The 17,568-nt window shown below is 40.2% G+C and overlaps 2 protein-coding genes across 2 annotated transcripts; one reads left to right on the top strand and one right to left on the bottom strand.

Annotated features, from left to right (window-relative positions):
• Positions 1–3,863: 3,863 nt before the first annotated feature.
• Positions 3,864–13,241, top strand: P5CS (Delta[1]-pyrroline-5-carboxylate synthase). Its single transcript, XM_018025559.2, has 6 exons — positions 3,864–4,406; positions 7,336–7,672; positions 9,485–10,132; positions 11,224–12,041; positions 12,201–12,491; positions 12,574–13,241. The coding sequence occupies exons 1-6, from the start codon at positions 4,308–4,310 to the stop codon at positions 12,739–12,741; spliced, it is 2,361 nt and encodes a 786-aa protein (XP_017881048.1). The 5' UTR covers positions 3,864–4,307; the 3' UTR covers positions 12,742–13,241.
• Positions 13,242–14,264: 1,023 nt separating this feature from the next.
• Positions 14,265–17,188, bottom strand: U4-U6-60K (U4-U6 small nuclear riboprotein factor 60K). Its single transcript, XM_018025560.2, has 5 exons — positions 16,992–17,188; positions 16,325–16,879; positions 15,851–16,228; positions 15,563–15,776; positions 14,265–14,837 (listed from the first exon to the last, which is right to left on the bottom strand). Exons 2-5 carry the CDS (start codon positions 16,848–16,850, stop codon positions 14,378–14,380), a joined length of 1,578 nt encoding a protein of 525 aa, XP_017881049.1. The 5' UTR covers positions 16,851–16,879; positions 16,992–17,188; the 3' UTR covers positions 14,265–14,377.
• Between the last annotated feature and the right edge of the window lie 380 nt (positions 17,189–17,568).

The raw sequence follows: 17,568 nt of genomic DNA, 5'->3' as shown, positions 1-17,568 counted from the left end.
TTTTAGAACCGGGGCCGAGCAACCCGGGCCGAGCTTTTTCGTCCCATAATCACCCCCGTTCCGCGCTCTGTTCTTTACACCACGGAATTCTCGGTCCGAAACCCCGGCCTCCTTCCGGCAAATTCCACGTCCTCATAGCTAAGAGATACCGCGAAACAATGCGATCGAGATAGGATTACCCTTCTCTGACTTCCCTTTGTTTTGAACACCCGATTAAATCGTGAGTATTGTTCACTCCACAAAACACATTCGAAACCAGAGAACGTCTCAATATCTCGACGAAATATACTATGGCTTACAAGAATCGGTACTCTCTCGAGTTCTGAACAAGATGTCCATGGACTTTAGACAAATGTGATAAATGTACAAAGGACAGTATTAGATTTATAGTTAGAAAATTCTTTTCTTCGAAATTCATTTTCAGTTCATTGAGAGATTATCACCGCGTTCTGAACTACTTAGCGTTTTATTAAAATTGTCCTAACAATTTAGAAACGGTAATGTACGTTTCCCTGATTTTAAGTGAATTCACCGTTGTCAAGCAGACGATGGAACAACGAATAGACTTACCGTAACTTTAAATGGCTTTCAAAACTCTCTACCTGACTGCGAATTACTTTCTGCTTTAAATGGTGAACAAAAGGCTCCCTCGGAGCCACCATCGTTTCGTACCCCTTTGTTGCTTTCTTTTCTCCTCCAGTTTCGTACTTCTTTCTCCGGTTTTCTTCCAGAGTTATACGTTGTAAGATCAAACGTTTGATAAGATGTACCTATCCGGGGAACGTACTTAAATCGTTATGCCCTTTACCGGTACAATTTAGAAAAACCGTTTCTTTTTCTATGTAATAGCCTTGCACGTTATTCTCTGCGATCCTTTCTTGCGTTCCTGTTCTTTATAATCTAAGAAGAATCCTGATAGGATTTCAAAATTATCTACAATTCTCCGTCTTAAAAATCCTTAATTTTTCCAATCCTTCCTAAACCATTCTGCGTCTCTACATCAAACCTTCATCTCAGTTAGAAAAATAAGATCCGTGTTCGATCACTCCACAGTAAATGGATTCCTGTTCATTGAATCGGACGAAACCGCGTTTAAAGCGTGATGGGCAACGTTAATTATTTTTATCGGGCAATTACGGTCGACACGCGCGCAAACCGAATTGTTTACGGAAATGTTACCCTGTTTATATTTGAATCGAGATTCAGTGATTGCGAATAGACGATTTTTTCCGCTTCTCGTTTCTGAGGTGTGAGCGCGTGAATCATCGAATAAATCTCGATCACCGAGCGCGCATGCAATCAATCGAGTCAAATCGTTGTCCACAATGACGAATAAGTAGTCCACTAGGAACAATGGATTTGACAGCGCGAATGATAAACAGCGCTCGTATCGTTGCTACGAATCGGCCGATATTGTGCGCCGACATGATTTAGGGTCGACGACGATTCTTACTGGGGTGTCACGATCGAAACACAACGCAAACCCTGGCCGAACACGGACCGTTTCGTTTCTCTTGGACAAACATACAATCTCTGTCAGAAACGACCATCGCGAGGGAAGCAGAATTTTTATTTTAAAATAATCTTACTCGCTACGTGTACTGAAATTTAAAGTAAAAATGATATACAATTTAGAGACATGATACAATTAAAAAAAAATTAAAACGCTGTTTTTTTCAACCGGTTGATGTTCGTTAATTGCAACAATTTTCATCAGCTCGCATCACTGTGAATATTCTTGGGAATCCGGATCAAATTAGCTAAACCGTAGCGTGAAAATTGACTCTGTAACATGTAACGTCGTTAACGTTTTTCCATTTTAACAGGCATGGAGTCATTTCGATCCGAGCCGTCCAATGAATATGCAATGCGTCGACGTTCTGATTCGTGCTCGTATTAATATTGAAAGCACGCGTACGAACTGACCGATCGCGTACTTAAACCATTTAAGAAAAAAAGAATAATCAGCCACACGCGCATATCACTGTCTCACAAATGTTATAGGTAATACATTCGGCTACTTGAAACGCCTTACAATTGGAAGTTCCCCGTAATCACTGAGAACAGAGAGAGTAACCCTCCGAGTGGAAAATTTTAAACTTTAACTACATCGACAAATTGTTAGAGGATACACATTCCTATCCGGCTACGTGCCTCGTCTACCCTTTTGTTCAACCTGCAGAACCGCTTCGCACACGCTCGAAGTGCTTTCAGAAACACTCTTTTCATGAAAAGGTTCCCTCGACTGTCAACCGAATAACACTATTCCGTGATCGCGTCCTCTTCGTAAGGCGAGACTTACTTTTCATCTGAAAATCTTCCGGCCATTCAGTAGCAACACACTAACCTGTATTCAATCCGCAAATTTCGATAGACCATTCTATCCTTTCACGCGGGCTACGAAATCCATAGGTAAATACCATTGGAACAAAAAAAAAGAAAGAAAAGAATGTAAATACATCCCGCAGGGTATCAAATACTGGTCGAACAGATTAATAAAATTTTTTTTCTATTTTTCGTATACCTCTCTGGTGGCTCTATACATTTGCAAATTCGTGTTGCGATTTCCCATAAAAAAAGATACTGGTAGGCAATAGAAGCCGGATTTCGAATGCGCACTAATAAATTATGAGCTAAATTGTAAAAAAGAAGATTAAAGCAGGAATAGCTTTAATAGTGAAAAGAAAACTAATTTAAAGAAATAATTTATGTCAACATTAATAAACTATCATACCGTTTTGCGTTTGTCAGTTAATCTATTCTTCAATTTTTCCAAGTCATACAATTATGCAAAAGAACACCGGATAAGTCCGTCTTTAAAATAGTCAAGGAAAATGAAGGATTAACCGCTTTTCTTTTGCAGCAATCCTCGACGTTCGGTGATAGTGATCACGTTGAATATTAGCCAGGAAACGAAACGAGTGAGTAGGATTGGCCGACATCCAGGACTGTTTGCGCGAATGTTAATTACGCCTTGGACAAGTTACACCTTCAGCGCAAACAACGACAGAATATTTCACGCCCACGCGGCATGAGACACTATCCCTTCCGTGACTCGCATTTCCGATACGATATCATAATTACGTGTAGGTACAACACGTTTTTCTTTAGTGAACTCTGATGACAGATTTCACTCCTCCTTGTGGCGTGCTTGCAGTAAACACATGCTCTTCACTCTTCGTGTAACCCGTGTGTATCTACGCACGAAGACGAAGACGAATGAGTTGGTACAATCGACTGCTTCCTGGAGATATGGAGTTAACATTGAATTTCCATGTCTCTTCACCAAAACTCAAACACATTATTAATATGCATCCTGCGAAAACAGAGTTTTTGCAAATTGCGTTTTTTATCTATAAAAGTAATTAAAAAGGAAGATGTATTGAGTTTAAATCGACTTAAATTCACTAAGCAAACGTTTTACAAATAAAACAATTATGATGCATCTATTTGCTAATGTTCGAAAGTCTTGTCCGCCAGTGTACACATTTACATTCCGCGACCACTATCTCACACGCATGCAACAGAACCGAAAAGAATGAGTTAAACGAGATAGCGATTCTGTTTGCTTGATTCCCGGGTCGAAGTTCAGTGCGCCTTGGCGGGACCGTGGTGTATACATAATTACACTACGTATCTGTATGAATTCTTCGTATGAAGGGCGAACAAAGAGGATAGCGGACTTTGTGTGGCCTTGACTTGACCACCGTGAAACAGTCTTTTTCTTCTTGAAGACGCATAATTGCATGAAACGTTCAGTTTTCCCCAAGGGAGAAAAGTCCTCCCACTCATACCGGCTCCGTTACGTTTATCCGAAGATAGGCTTCTAATCTTCGGTCGCGATAACGAGTACCACGATTACATTTTCTGCCGCGATTCCGTCGTGTAATGAGTAGCAGTGTGTCGTTGTCCACCGTGACGACCGCTCCGCCTCGTTACCCGAGATCCAAATTTTAAGTTCCTATTCTCTCCTATCATATTTCTTTTCTTTCTGACCCCAACACACTCTGTTACCAATCCTGACCGATATAATCGAGCACTCCTTGCAGTAGGACGTCACTCAAAAGCAATTTTTCGCGAGTTATAAAATTTTTCACTCGAAGAAGCTGGATGACTTCGATCGGTAATTAATTGAGTCCACAGTTGTTTTCTTCAACCTCGCGTTTCCCGCGGAATAAGAAGAACGGGATCGGTCGAGCAGACGATTGATTCGTTCAATTAAAGGAGAATCTTAATTGTGTCGCGCCTGTGGAAGAACGCGAGCGAAAGAAAAGCAGCAAAGGAAAAGAAGAGTTCAAGAGGCAATCATGTACGCGAAGCTGTTACTATTGAGGTCCACTAAAGTTGGATGTTTTCCAAGGAGATTGACTTCGTCCTCAACGGGCCTGAGGATTCCCCAGCAAACAGTAAGTGTAATTTTTTCTATTTTTCCGTCTTCATTTTCATCGCCAACTCGGTTGATCGAATTTTCTTTGTGCTTCACGTCACCGATTCAATTTCTAAAGTACTCAGCTACTTATCGTTCTCCTGTTTTTTGTTTGTAATCGAACGTTGCCACAAGAATCGACGCTCGATAGTGAAATGAATAAAATAAACTCGAGGAGAATACCACATTGATTAATCAATACAGGTATAGTTGATTCAACGAAATTCGAAGCAATGTGAGTAATACGAGTTACCATTTGACCAAAATGGCAATATGCATCGTTCTCAATATTGTCTCTTCTATGAAGGGTGAAAGAAGGAAGAAAGTAACATATAGAATAGTATAATAGTTTTTCACAGCTGCTTCAAATCTAATTAGAGTTAGTTGTCGGTTAGTGAGAGACATATAGATGCGTAAGACAGTTTTGGTGTTAAATGCATAACCATGATTTGGTAACGAAAGTTTCCACTGCTCTGTATCACCGTAAGCAACGATTTTCGCGGCGACGAGATAATACCGCAATGTTATTTACTTCGTAGAGACCCGCGAAAACGGGAGAATATATTATAACGCCGCGTAATTCCATATAATATACATTTACATATGCATGCATACATATGTAGGTATGTATAACGTCTAGCAACAGATAGCAGGGAAATCCACGAAACGCGCTTTTAAATGCAAAACGCATTGTTCGATTCCCGAAGATCGCTAGTTTAATTGGCTGCACCGCAATAAATGTAACGACAACGTTATCACGAATACATAATACTGGCTGATATCGCGAACGTACAGGACCGCGTAATCACCGAATTATAAATATCGCTCACTTTTCTGCTCGTTATTTGTCTTTAACTAACCTATCGGTATTTATTGTGTAATATTTTTGTGTTCCGCGGATCCGAAATTTTTTGCAAAAACTCGAAAATTGATTTATCGACCAAATCAATCTGATGTTAAACGTAAAATACCGTGCTCGTTTTTATGTATTTAAAGAAAAATTCAAATGAAATACATGGCAGCCCAAGTATACAGCCAACGTATACAGATTGAAATAAGTTTCTATCTAAATTTTGGTCTACTAATTAGACGAATGCTTCTCGAGAGAAGCGTGAACAACCTCATTCTCACTTGTTTTCATTTTTGTACAAGCATGGTCACCGATAAGAATGTTGCTTTATCAAATAGTAACTGAATTACGATCCACGTGATCGATACCACAAGAGTATCATCGATTACTCGCGATTTCTCCGCATTTCGAGGGAATTAATTTTCCCTGTATACAGCTTCCATGTCAGCAGGAAAACCGATACCCTCAGCAACGATCCGTTCAGATCAACAGGTTTCGAGGCGGATGATGGGATTTTGGACGAAATCCGATGGCGTAACGTCCCAATCCCATCGACCCGCAATCCTCCCAATCGAAACCCGTGAAATCACACGGTCTTAGACTTTTTCTCGTCGACGTTAGTTAGAAATCGATTGTGTACGTTCCATATGTATGTACGTAACTGGAAATCAACGGCACGTCGGGATGCTTAGATAAGAGTGACGACTAACGATACGATTCCTCGCGCAATCGGTAAACTTTAGCTTGCGAAACAAGACAGAATTTGCGTCGAATATAGAATCGACACGGAATGTCATTAAGAGGAAATAAGATCTGTCGTAAATTATTAGATCTCGAGAAATTCGCGTAACCTTAAAAACACGCAGCGAGAGTTAGAAGCGAATATGCAACATCTGATAAAACGTTCCCTACTAATATTCATAAAAACCAATAACATGAAGAAGAAATCAATCTGAGATGTAATACAAAAAAATATGCATTAACGAAGAAAAGAAAACTGTGTTTGATAGAAAAGTCAGAGAAACTTATCTGTGTACTTTATTTTTTGGAACGGAATACCTTAATTAATAAAACTGACATATCCCTCGAAAGATTAATGATATTCCGAAATTGTAAATCAAAATGGTATTTGACGGTTTGGCAACGGTTTGACAGAAAAAGCACGACGATGTATCGAAACAAGAGGGAACTGTCGTTGGTGCACCAATTGTTTTGATTTCGAATGAATATTCATTCGACACGATTCCGTCAACAGAGATTAATGAAAACGGTGTTAAATCAGAAACGAAATTACGTATCCACTGGTGTATTTTTTTCTCTCGTTTATTCTCTCTTCTTGCGAAGCGATTCACGTATTCACATGCGCGATAACGCATAAACAAATCTGTAATTTTATATAACAGATAAATCAACTGGAGAGACGTTACACGTTGAAAAAATGTCGAGTGGCAATCGAAGAACGGGAGAATTGACAGAAAGGAATTTTTTTTTTCGTTTTCGATTCGAGTACTGTTGCAATGAAAGATAGCAGACTACACGATTATAGATTACGGATGATTCGAAAAATCATTAAGTGCTTCGTGAATTTCGTATGTGGATGCCGCGTGGAAACTAAAATTTATCTGACGCGACGCGAAATTAACTTCGTAGTAGAGACATGCTTCAAGTAAATGTTTTATAAATTTTACTGTTTGTCATTATGAACGATATAATGTAATTTACATATGTACGTAATTCCGAAAAAATTACAAAGTCAAAAAGTAACAATTCAAATGCACTTTTCGATATTTCGAAATTGTACTATCGTTCGCAAATATTCAATCACTTAAAGAAGCACATAAACTAAAACGCAAGTTGATAGATCATGTAGAATACAATAAATAAGCTAATAGATTATTTGAAGGAACATTATATCATCACGATCCTGCATCTTTAGTATAGTTCTAAAGTAAATATGATGAACTAGTTAGAAAACAGGTATACATGCACCGATCAACAAAGATTAATATTAGAAAAATTTGAAAATATCATTGATCGTTAATCAATCGATTTTCTCAAGGGGAATCGAGCGGACTTGCGTAAAGAAATGCAGACGGCAGAAGCTCCCAAGAAGCCGGCGATGTTCACCGATCGCAGCCAGTTGAACTACACGAGACGTTTGGTGGTAAAATTGGGTAGCGCAGTTATTACTCGGGAGGACGAGCACGGTCTGGCACTAGGACGGTTGGCGTCGATCGTCGAGCAGGTAGCTGAATGTCAAAACGGAGGTCGCGAATGTATCATGGTGACCAGCGGGGCAGTTGCATTCGGCAAACAAAAACTAGCACAGGAATTGTTGATGTCATTGTCGATGAGAGAAACGCTCAGTCCTGGCGGTCACATGCGAAAACGATCAGGTACTGGCGATGGCAGGCACGTTACTTCCGATTGTTTTCATTCATGAATGAAGCAGAGTGAGCATATTAGAGGCGCAGATTTAAATTCTAAAAATAGATTCATGTCTTTTTTGCAATCACTATATTTAGATTTTACGTGATTATCCATATAAAAACTGCCACACTTCATTAAGTACTTTTTCAATATGAAAAGTGAGAAATCAGTTTTTTCACTTGCTGTAAAAAGCGTAAGGAAAGATACTTTAGCGCTTTTTATATTGAATTTGTTTTCTACTGCATATTCTGGTATTGAAAAATATCCCTCCTTTTTATTGTTTTTATCCTATTTTCGTTCAATATTTCGCTTCGTCGAATACGTAAATTAAACGTATCAATTCTAAAATCTAATGACTGTACGGTAAAAAGTCCTAATTAAAAAATTCCTAAGTAAGAAATCCCGGAAACTTCGGTTTCCGATTCGTATTACAATGCAGAGATAAGATATCCTCCCTTCGATGAGAACGTGGTAATACTCTACGACTCAAATATACGGCAGTAATTCCAAATCCCGCAGTCCCTATGGTTTCACTGCGAAATTTCATTCCGAGAATATTACCGGCTAACTGCAAATTGGAGTACATGCATGCGCGATCCGGCCACGGTGCTTTCCGCATCTCCATGATCCCTTCGTTTCTTTATGTATCGCAAACTTAATGAAGGTCGAGGAACGGGGACGAAAATTTGTCACGACACGGTGGTATTCACCGGCGGACCGAGCACGGCACATTAATTAATCATAATTACACGCAGTCCTTTAGTAAGCGAGTGACCACGTAGGAAGAATAATGTCTATTCGCGTTTTAATCGTCTGCGGTTGAATCGATCGAACGAATAATCTCTACGAGTTATGACGATTAAATTACCCGAATATAAATCCGTTCCTCATCCTCCTACGTGGAAACGTACAATCTGTCTAGCATGTCAAGAATTTGCGGGATCTTTCTCTGAGCGAGCATAGTCGTGCCAATTAAGCCTGAAAACAATCACGCGATTCTTGCACATATAATCATCGTACCGTTGTTGTTTAAAACGAAATACGGACAAGTTCAAGCATCCAGGATTCTGTTGCGAAAATGACAAAGGGATGTTAAATGAATTGCATTATTCTCGGACAATCTTGTTTTCCATCCAGAGAACAAACGATCTGTTTGTAATATGTGGAATTATATTTATCTATATTGTATTTGACTTCTACATCAGTAAGGTTTGGCGAATTTCGAAATGAATTCATACAAGGTGTCCTAAACCTACTTCCGGGAATTCGGGAACTCTTCTAGTACTCGACAAATGTCCGGTCCTTCCATGTAGGTTAAACTAACAAACGAGCAGCCCAATTCTTTTACCGACTATTCTTTCGTGATTTTGTTTGCTCGAGAAAACACTCACGATTATTTTCTTTCAAAGACCGAAGCGTCAATAGAATACCGTCGAATCGTTGAGACATACATTCTTTTGTTCCTTATTTTAAGTCCATGAACGTTGACTTTTTCTGAGATCCCGTAGCGCTTTCCGACACGAATGAATATCAGAAACACCTTACGCCCATTTAACAGAATATCCAATCGCCTCCTTATGATCCGCAAGATCGCGAGCATTAGTTTGACCACACATCTGAGTGGTCAACTGATTTTGGAATGACTCCAATAAGAGTATGAGAGAAAACAAGCGAAAACCATTTCCCCTACATGTTCAGTGCATACCACGTGCGATCCGTTGACCGCACATCCAACCCCAACAACGGTGGAGTGTAATTTCGACGCGATGTTCATGCAGGCACCTCTTTGGAACCGAGAGCAGCGGCAGCCGTTGGCCAGTCAGGTCTAATGTCTCTGTACGACGCGATGTTCGCCCAATACGGCGTGAAACTAGCCCAAGTGTTGGTTACCAAACCGGATTTCTACAACGAGGAGACTCGCAATAATCTATTTAGTACTTTGAGCGAGTTACTCAGCCTAAACATTGTCCCCATAATAAACACAAACGACGCGGTCTCGCCTCCGCCCCAGGTGGACGAGGAAGTGGCTGGTGGCGGCGGGAAAAAAGGAATTTCCATCAAGGACAATGATTCGCTTGCGGCCATGTTAGCTGCCGAGATCCAAGCAGATTTATTGATTTTAATGAGCGACGTAGACGGGATCTACAATCTACCTCCATGGCAGGACGGCGCTAAAATGTTACACACGTTCAGCATGGACCTGAGGGACACGATTAAGTTTGGACAGAAGTCGAAAGTGGGCACTGGAGGCATGGACGCAAAGGTTCACGCGGCTCTCTGGGCTCTCGATCGAGGTGTATCTGTTGTGATATGCAACGGTACTCAAGAGAAGGCGATCAAAAATATTCTGTCAGGGCGAAAGATAGGCACGTTCTTCACACAAACCACAGAGACGTCTACGCCTGTCGAAGTCATCGCCGAGGATGGTAAACATCTTTTATTAATAAATTATCGTACAATGATTCACGATTAATCAAATTAATACAATGGTTGAATAATTAAACTAGAGTAATAGAATAATTAAATTAGACTAGAGTAATATCACTTTACTGAATGGCTTTAGTGGACGTTAATTATATGTAAGATTGCGAGCGGTTCTTAAGCGATTTTGCTGTTAATATGGGAAAGCACTCACGAGATCGTAGACGAAAAGATCACTGTGTTCTCGCATAATAGTTTTTTTCTCAGAGAAATCGGTCAGTCGCGTCATTTTGTTCTACCGACAATAGCGATATATGGGTCATCGATTATCGAAGGTAGACGCGAAACGGCTTACGGGCCGCTGTATCGTAACCATTGTACATACAATTATCCGCGACACGTATCGGTGTATAGAATAAAAACTAGGAGAATCCTCGCATTATTCGAAGAACGAAGAGAAGGAATTGGATTTATAAGCCGAACAACCTTTCAGTGTGGCTATCCATTGAGAAAAATAAGTGAAAAGAAAAGTAGTTGGAATATTCTCGTAACTCGAGAACTTCTCTGAGAGAAAATACCCTTCACATTCTCGTTTTTACTTTCGGTAATTTTTATCGGCGTCGGATTCCATTAAAACTTATTTAATACATCCACCGCCGCTCCTTCAGTTGAATGGCCTGCGAGGAGCGGTTCCACACTGTTTTCTTATGCGATCAATCAATTCAAATATTTACAATCTCTTTTTTGTGCTTTGATATTAATTTATCGTTGAACTTATCAGACAGAAATTAATTCTTGATGTAAAGGAGGCAAAAATATTATGAAACAAAACTTTTATAGAGGAAGTAGTAAGTCTAGAAATCAAAGAGTTTATTCAAAATGTCAGTATGGTTTTATTAAAAGAAGAGTCAATTGAACCGTGTCGAGTATTTAACACCCGGTCTTCGTCATTAGTCTACGACCTCAGGCGCCAACCCTACTTAAACCGAAACTGCTTCCAAAACAATATCCAACGTCAAGTTGTCGCAGCAATATCGCTTAGAACCACTTGAAACCGAAAAGAGCTCTCTCAAGCTCAAAAAATAATGACTTTCAGCTCGAGTTGGTAGCCGCACTCTTCAAGCGCTTCAACCAGAGGAACGCGCGAGCTGCATCAATACGTTGGCTGAGCTCCTCGACTCCCGTCAAAGGGAAATTCTCCAGGCGAACACGAGGGACCTCGACGTCGCGGAGAAAAACGGTCTAGCGAAAGCTTTGCTCTCCCGTCTCTCTTTGACGCCTGCTAAACTGAAATCTCTGAGCTCCGGTTTAAGGCAGATAGCCAGCGATTCGTTGACAAACGTGGGCCGGGTACTGAGGAGAACAAAATTGGCCGAGGGTTTAGAGTTAAAACAGATCACCGTCCCCATAGGCGTGTTGCTCGTTATCTTCGAGTCAAGACCAGACTGTCTGCCCCAAGTAGCCGCGTTGGCCATATCCAGTGCCAACGGGCTTCTTCTCAAGGGTGGTAAGGAGGCCGCCCATAGTAACCGATACTTGATGGAATTGGTAAAGGAAGCGTTAAGCAGCGTGGGTGCCTCAAAAGCGATATCCCTTATTTCAACGAGGGAGGACGTTGGCGATCTGTTATCCATGGGCAAGCACATTGACTTAGTGATACCTAGAGGCAGCTCTGATCTCGTTCGATCGATCCAGGAACAATCGAAGCATATCCCTGTGCTGGGACACGCGGAAGGAATCTGTCATGTGTACGTGGACACGGACGCGGATCTGTTGATGGCTCTGAAAATCATTAGAGACTCGAAATGCGATTATCCGGCAGCTTGCAATGCCATGGAGACGCTCCTCATTCACGAGAGTCACATGAAGGGCAGCTTCTTTAATGAGGTGTGCAATATGCTTCAGAAGGAAGGAGTAAGTGAATCAAACTCTTAATTTCTATCAAAATTCATGTTAAAAATGTGAATAGTATGCTGACCCATTACTATTCGTGAATTATATTCATGAATGTACCACAGTCTTAACGAAGTTAAGTATTCTTTTACAATTATATTTATCTGTGCCGTGTTGTAGGTAAAAGTGAATTCTGGTCCAAAGCTAAGGAAATTACTAACATTTGGACCACCGGCCGCGAAAAGCATGAAGACTGAGTATAGCGGTCTTGAGTGTGCGATCGAAGTCGTGTCGGACGTCGATGACGCGATAAACCACATTCACAAATACGGCAGTGGACACACGGACGTCATCGTTACGGAGAACAATGAGAAGGCCACGTATTTCCAAAGAGAGGTTGATAGCGCGTGCGTTTTCCATAATGCTAGCACGCGATTCTCGGACGGATATAGATTCGGGCTTGGAGCAGAGGTGATTCTTCTGAACACGTTTCATAGAAAGTGCTGTAAATTATAATCTTATGTTATATCGATTGCACTTTCTATTTTAAAAGGTCGGAATTTCCACGGCACGAATCCACGCGCGTGGACCAGTAGGAGTGGATGGGCTGTTAACTACGAAATGGGTATTGCATGGCGATGGTCACGCAGCCGCCGATTTCGCAGATGGAGGTGACAAGGTTTTCGTCCATCAATCGTTGCCGACCAACGAATCCGCATGAATCGAACCTAGACAATCTGAACATATAGAGATTTTCACCACGGCGACATGGAGGATTTCATATCGAAGGCAGTCACCGGAAAAGAATCATCGTGACATTCTTCTTGATTCATTTACAATATTGAGGACAACATGTATGAGGCTTGTCTCCTTCTTTCTATCACTCATAGCGAAGTGTTCGAAAATGTTTAAAGATTTGATCAAGTAAACTTTCTTTGATTAATTCCTAATATTCGTTAGATCAATTTTAAATCGATAGTTTATTTTTATATCAACAAGCGCTGTGGGATAGGTAGTTTATAAGTATTACACTTTTCATGTAAAAAGTTTGATTCTGTTTTAAATTAAGCATTACTGATAAGAGTTATTGACTTGAATGAATTCTGTTTGTGCATATTGTTTGTCATATCATACTCCTTGTGTTCTTTGATAAGCCAAAGATCATTAGAATTTTTAAAATAAAAGAGCAATGTACCATGTACATGAATATTAATTTAAAAATATAGAAATATATCGGATGAATTTGTATTTGCAACAGACATTTTATTAAAACACAATACTTTGTTCGCATGAAAGGATAATTACGATGAGATGCGTACGAAAAAGGAAAAGAGGAACCAATCAGAATATCCTTAAGAACTCGTTTGTAATATAAAATGAATTCCTATCGGTGAAATGGCTATTCACTTGGTTGCTCAAAAAACTTATCGGGAAGTTTGTTAATAAAGTGAAGGCATAGAGGCAGAGGCGGCTTTCCTGTTCACAGTTACGTCGGTCGTTTCGAAAGTTAAGTCGTCCGGTTATATTCAGAAGTTCTCGCTGAACCATCTACTCGAGAACTTGCGCTTATCCTTTTAACTTATTCGAATCGCAAATAAGCAAGGTACCAATTAAGGAAGTTGTCTATCTGGTCTGCAAACTCCTCGAGCTTAAATATTTCGTTTACAAAACGCAACAGCGCATATTTATGTTTAATCCACTTTTCTAAACTTACTTATCGATATTTTTTAAAATTAGTTGCATAACTCGAATTGCAAAATTCCACTTTTTTCTATCACGATAGTCCAATTTCCTGGTATGGAATAGAAATTAAAAATAAAAGCATTAAACACAAAAACTTAAAAAAGCTGCAGATGCTTTTATTTCGAGCGCACGCAATTACGTTCGTCACAAAATGACGCAAAACGTTAATCAGATAGTATATAAAATTCTATATAAGTGCAAAGTTCAAATGAGTGGCAGTTGCGCGAACAATACAATATAGTTCAAAGGCACATAAATCTCTGTCACTGTTATCGCTATCTCCCGAATATTTCTCATCAAGAATGACAGAATGCTTCGATTATTACGCAGCTTATTATGTAAATACATTGTTCAGCAGTTCTTTTCCCTATTTTATTGATGTCAAACTATAATAAAACAGTTACGTTCATAATAAAATAAGTATAATAAAGTTTCTATAAACAAAATGTTAGTAACAGTGTATGTATCATAACAGTACGCGATAATGTTTGAAAGAGCAAATAATAAAGAATATACGTTTATTATTCTTTTTATGGTACAAAAATTCTACAGTTCTTTGTGTATGCATCATTCATAAGCTTCTTATGTACTATATTCAATTCTATTGAATATCGTTATACATTTTCCGGTGCCCATAGTTTAAACGTTCGATCATAAGACGTGGTACCGATGAATTTGTGATCGGGTGAAATGTCGACAGACATTACTTTGCCATCATGCCCTGGTAACGTCTTAAGGGGTTGCCAAGTTTTGTTCGACCATATTTTGGCAGTATTGTCGTACGAGGCCGTGACCAGGTACTGACCTTCTATCCTTTGGTATTTCACGTCCGACAATAAGTTCGTGTGAGCGGGTATAGTGTAAATGCAAGACCTCTTACGCAAGTCCCATATCTTGCAAGTGTTATCCTCACTTGCTGTAGCTATATGGAAACCATTCGGTGAGAAGTCGATGCCAAAAATCGATTTCAAGTGGCCTTCCATAAACATAATGCATCGACCTGTACGTAGGTCCCAAACTCGGCCGAAGGAGTCGTGACCACCTGTGGCGCTTACGCTACCGTCACACTGAAAACTATATATCTTTTTGCTACAATTGTTTTAGGATCACTCGCCGATTTATACCTGCCGTCACAAGTCCATAATACGCAAAGATCAGTTTTCAGTCGCTATCCACATCTCTCTCCTTCTCTCTAAAGCCGCGTATTCATCTGAGCACGAATGCGAACGAGGCAAGGCGAGGCCGAACGAGCATACATATGTGGACGTGTAACCGAGGCGCGGCAAACTGCATTCGGCTGTTCGCCGCACAGACTGAGGCATTCGGGACCCGAGCCGATCGGAGTCGGTACTTCAAAGAAAAATTTGGTTACGTATGGACGGCATTCGTGTACGTTCCACGTACCTTGCCTATCTCGCTGGATTACCGTTCACTGCGTTCGTTGTGGATCACTGTCTCGTTCGTTGCCTCGGCAGACTTCGTTCGCGAAGAAAAATTTTACAAACGAGGCAAAACGAGGCATTTGTTCGGACTCGCCTTGCCTCGTTCGCATTCGTGCTCAGATGAATACGCGGCTTAATGCTTTTCATATTTTCGCCAATACTGGGATCTACGTATTCGGTTACCCCACTACCTCCAAACTGCGCGAAACTGATATGGACTCTCGTGACAGCAGGAATCGACACCTTGTTTCTGGCTAACACGATTGAGCATAAGTATGCGATTAATTTTGCTGATGCCATTACCTTTCAATTCAATACAATCGCATTTTTTCTCGATAAAATTCATTTTTCACTTACCTAATACAGTGTACAGCTCTGGCATGTCCCTCTTGGTGTAAAACTTCTGCTTGCTGTTCCAAATCCCAAAGCCTCCAAGATGCATCATAACAGCATGTTCCAAGCAATCGACCAGATGGATGAAAGGCCAGTCTCGAGACTCTATGTGGCTCATGACCTTCAACCTCGGCCAAAGGTTCCTCACCAGATCCACCGCTCCATAATTTCACCGTTCCTGTATACATGAAACATTTCACTATTGTGCATCGCAAGTTATTGATGATAAGAAGAAAGACGTCATATATGTACCATCGGAAGCACAGGATGCCAGTACACATGTTTGCCCAGTTTTCTCTCCTACCACTTCTTCGGTAATCGTAGCTTTTGGATGAAAAACAATGCAGCTAACATTACAAGTGTGTCCTTTAAGTGTTCTTAACAGTGTACAGTCAGGTACAGACCATAGTTTACATAAGCCTGACCATGAAGCTGTCGCGAGCAGTTTCGAGTTCGGGCTGAACTGACAGAACGAGATCGGCCTAGTATCGCCAATTTGCGAACAATAGATTGTCAACGCTTGCAACTTTTTCAGAAGTTCCTGACGACGGGCCGTGCGCGTGGCTGTAGGCAGTTCCAAATCTTGCCTCGCCTTATCCAATCTAGCTTTTGCTCTGGGCAACGAATATGCTGTACAAATAACAATCATGATGTTTAGAAATGTATCTCTAAGAATTATAATAAACAAACTGCCACAAATCTTAGGAAGATCTATCTTATGCTTACTGGCTATCCAAGACCGAGCTATTTGAAGAGATTCAGGCCCTTCATGGTACCATGTTGTTTCTGTATCCCTTTCAATTGGATGCAAAGGTTTTTCTTCTTCCTCGTGTTTCTTTTTAATTGCATCTTCGCCTAAATTGGCCAATAATTCTCTTAATCTTGTCCTCCTATCTGCTGGTCCTTCACCAAACAAACAAATAGGTTCCCCTAATTGTCTCAAGTTCTTTTTTACTTCTGAATCATCTGTAGACACATTAATCTGCCGAGCTTTTTTTCTACGTTCAAATTCTTCTAAGAGAGCTTGTCTATCTTTGGACATTTCATCCTCCAATTCCATGTATTCATTAGATATATGAATATTTCCCAAAGTTGTTGTTGAATTAATGCTGTCACCCAAATTTGTTCCATCTTTCTCTTCTTCAGAGGACTCCGCAACAGCAGCCAATCTAGCACGCTCAACTTCCTCAAGCGATCCATAATGAACAGTTTTCAATTTCTTGACGTACGTCAAATCCTCATCATCCGACATTATACAGTAATTTTTTATTAAGCGATATACTGTAATAACAAGTATAAGATGATCCCATAATCAATGAGTGATAACATAACCCATAAAATCAAGATGAAAATACTATATTACTAACTGGAATTACATAAAGTAATATCTTACATGAATTAAAAAAGACCCTCAATCTTTGGGACTGTATAAGACGAGCTTTTAGAAACCTTTTTAACAAAGTTCAGTCATGAAATGAATAAATACGTTTCATTATCACGAAACATAATTTAACGATCAGTTGTCGAGTACGGGAAGTACGGTATACGATGTGTACCAGGTGTACGAGACGCGATCGCACTATACCTAATACCAGTAGCAGCATTCTCTCTTTAGGATTGTGTCCGATCACGTGGTATGCCGCCATGTTCTCAGTTGTTGTAGCGCGCTAAGTTCAAATTAAGGAAAGAAAGCTCTATAGAAACTGATTGTCTTATTATATTAGAAATATAACTGTAATAATTGTTATATAAAATATAATCATTGTACATTTTTAAGGGTGTACACATTCGACTGTAGGGTGCACAATTTGTGGGCACAAACAGAGCTGTTTTCCCTTTCCGCTTTCTGTCTAACAGTAGAGATAGAGGGGGAAGTCTCCGCCAATTATTCTAAACGGCGCGAAATCGCGTGCGTACGCGAGAGAGAAAGGTAGTACCTAAACCAACATCTCTCTCTCTCTCTCTCTCTC

This window comes from Ceratina calcarata, unplaced genomic scaffold (assembly GCF_001652005.2).
Source record: "Ceratina calcarata isolate Rehan_Ccalc_2016 unplaced genomic scaffold, ASM165200v1 scaffold358.2, whole genome shotgun sequence".
In the NCBI taxonomy this organism is placed as follows: Eukaryota; Metazoa; Arthropoda; class Insecta; order Hymenoptera; family Apidae; genus Ceratina; species Ceratina calcarata.
The sequence above is the reverse complement of the archived record's forward strand: the minus strand, read 5'-3'. Positions and strand labels throughout refer to the sequence as shown.

Excerpts from the sequence above, each read along its gene's own strand:
- U4-U6-60K (XM_018025560.2), bottom strand. The coding sequence starts at position 16,850 with ATGTCGGATGATGAGGATTTGACGTACGTCAAGAAATTGAAAACTGTT. Across the intron at positions 15,777-15,850 it reads GGCATCCTGTGCTTCCGATG|GAACGGTGAAATTATGGAGC; the intron begins GTACATATATGA and ends TCATGTATACAG. Across the intron at positions 14,838-15,562 it reads AGAGCTGTACACTGTATTAG|TTTTCAGTGTGACGGTAGCG; the intron begins GTAAGTGAAAAA and ends AAAGATATATAG.
- P5CS (XM_018025559.2), top strand. The coding sequence starts at position 4,308 with ATGTACGCGAAGCTGTTACTATTGAGGTCCACTAAAGTTGGATGTTTT. Across the intron at positions 4,407-7,335 it reads TGAGGATTCCCCAGCAAACA|GGGAATCGAGCGGACTTGCG; the intron begins GTAAGTGTAATT and ends GATTTTCTCAAG. Across the intron at positions 12,042-12,200 it reads ATATGCTTCAGAAGGAAGGA|GTAAAAGTGAATTCTGGTCC; the intron begins GTAAGTGAATCA and ends GCCGTGTTGTAG.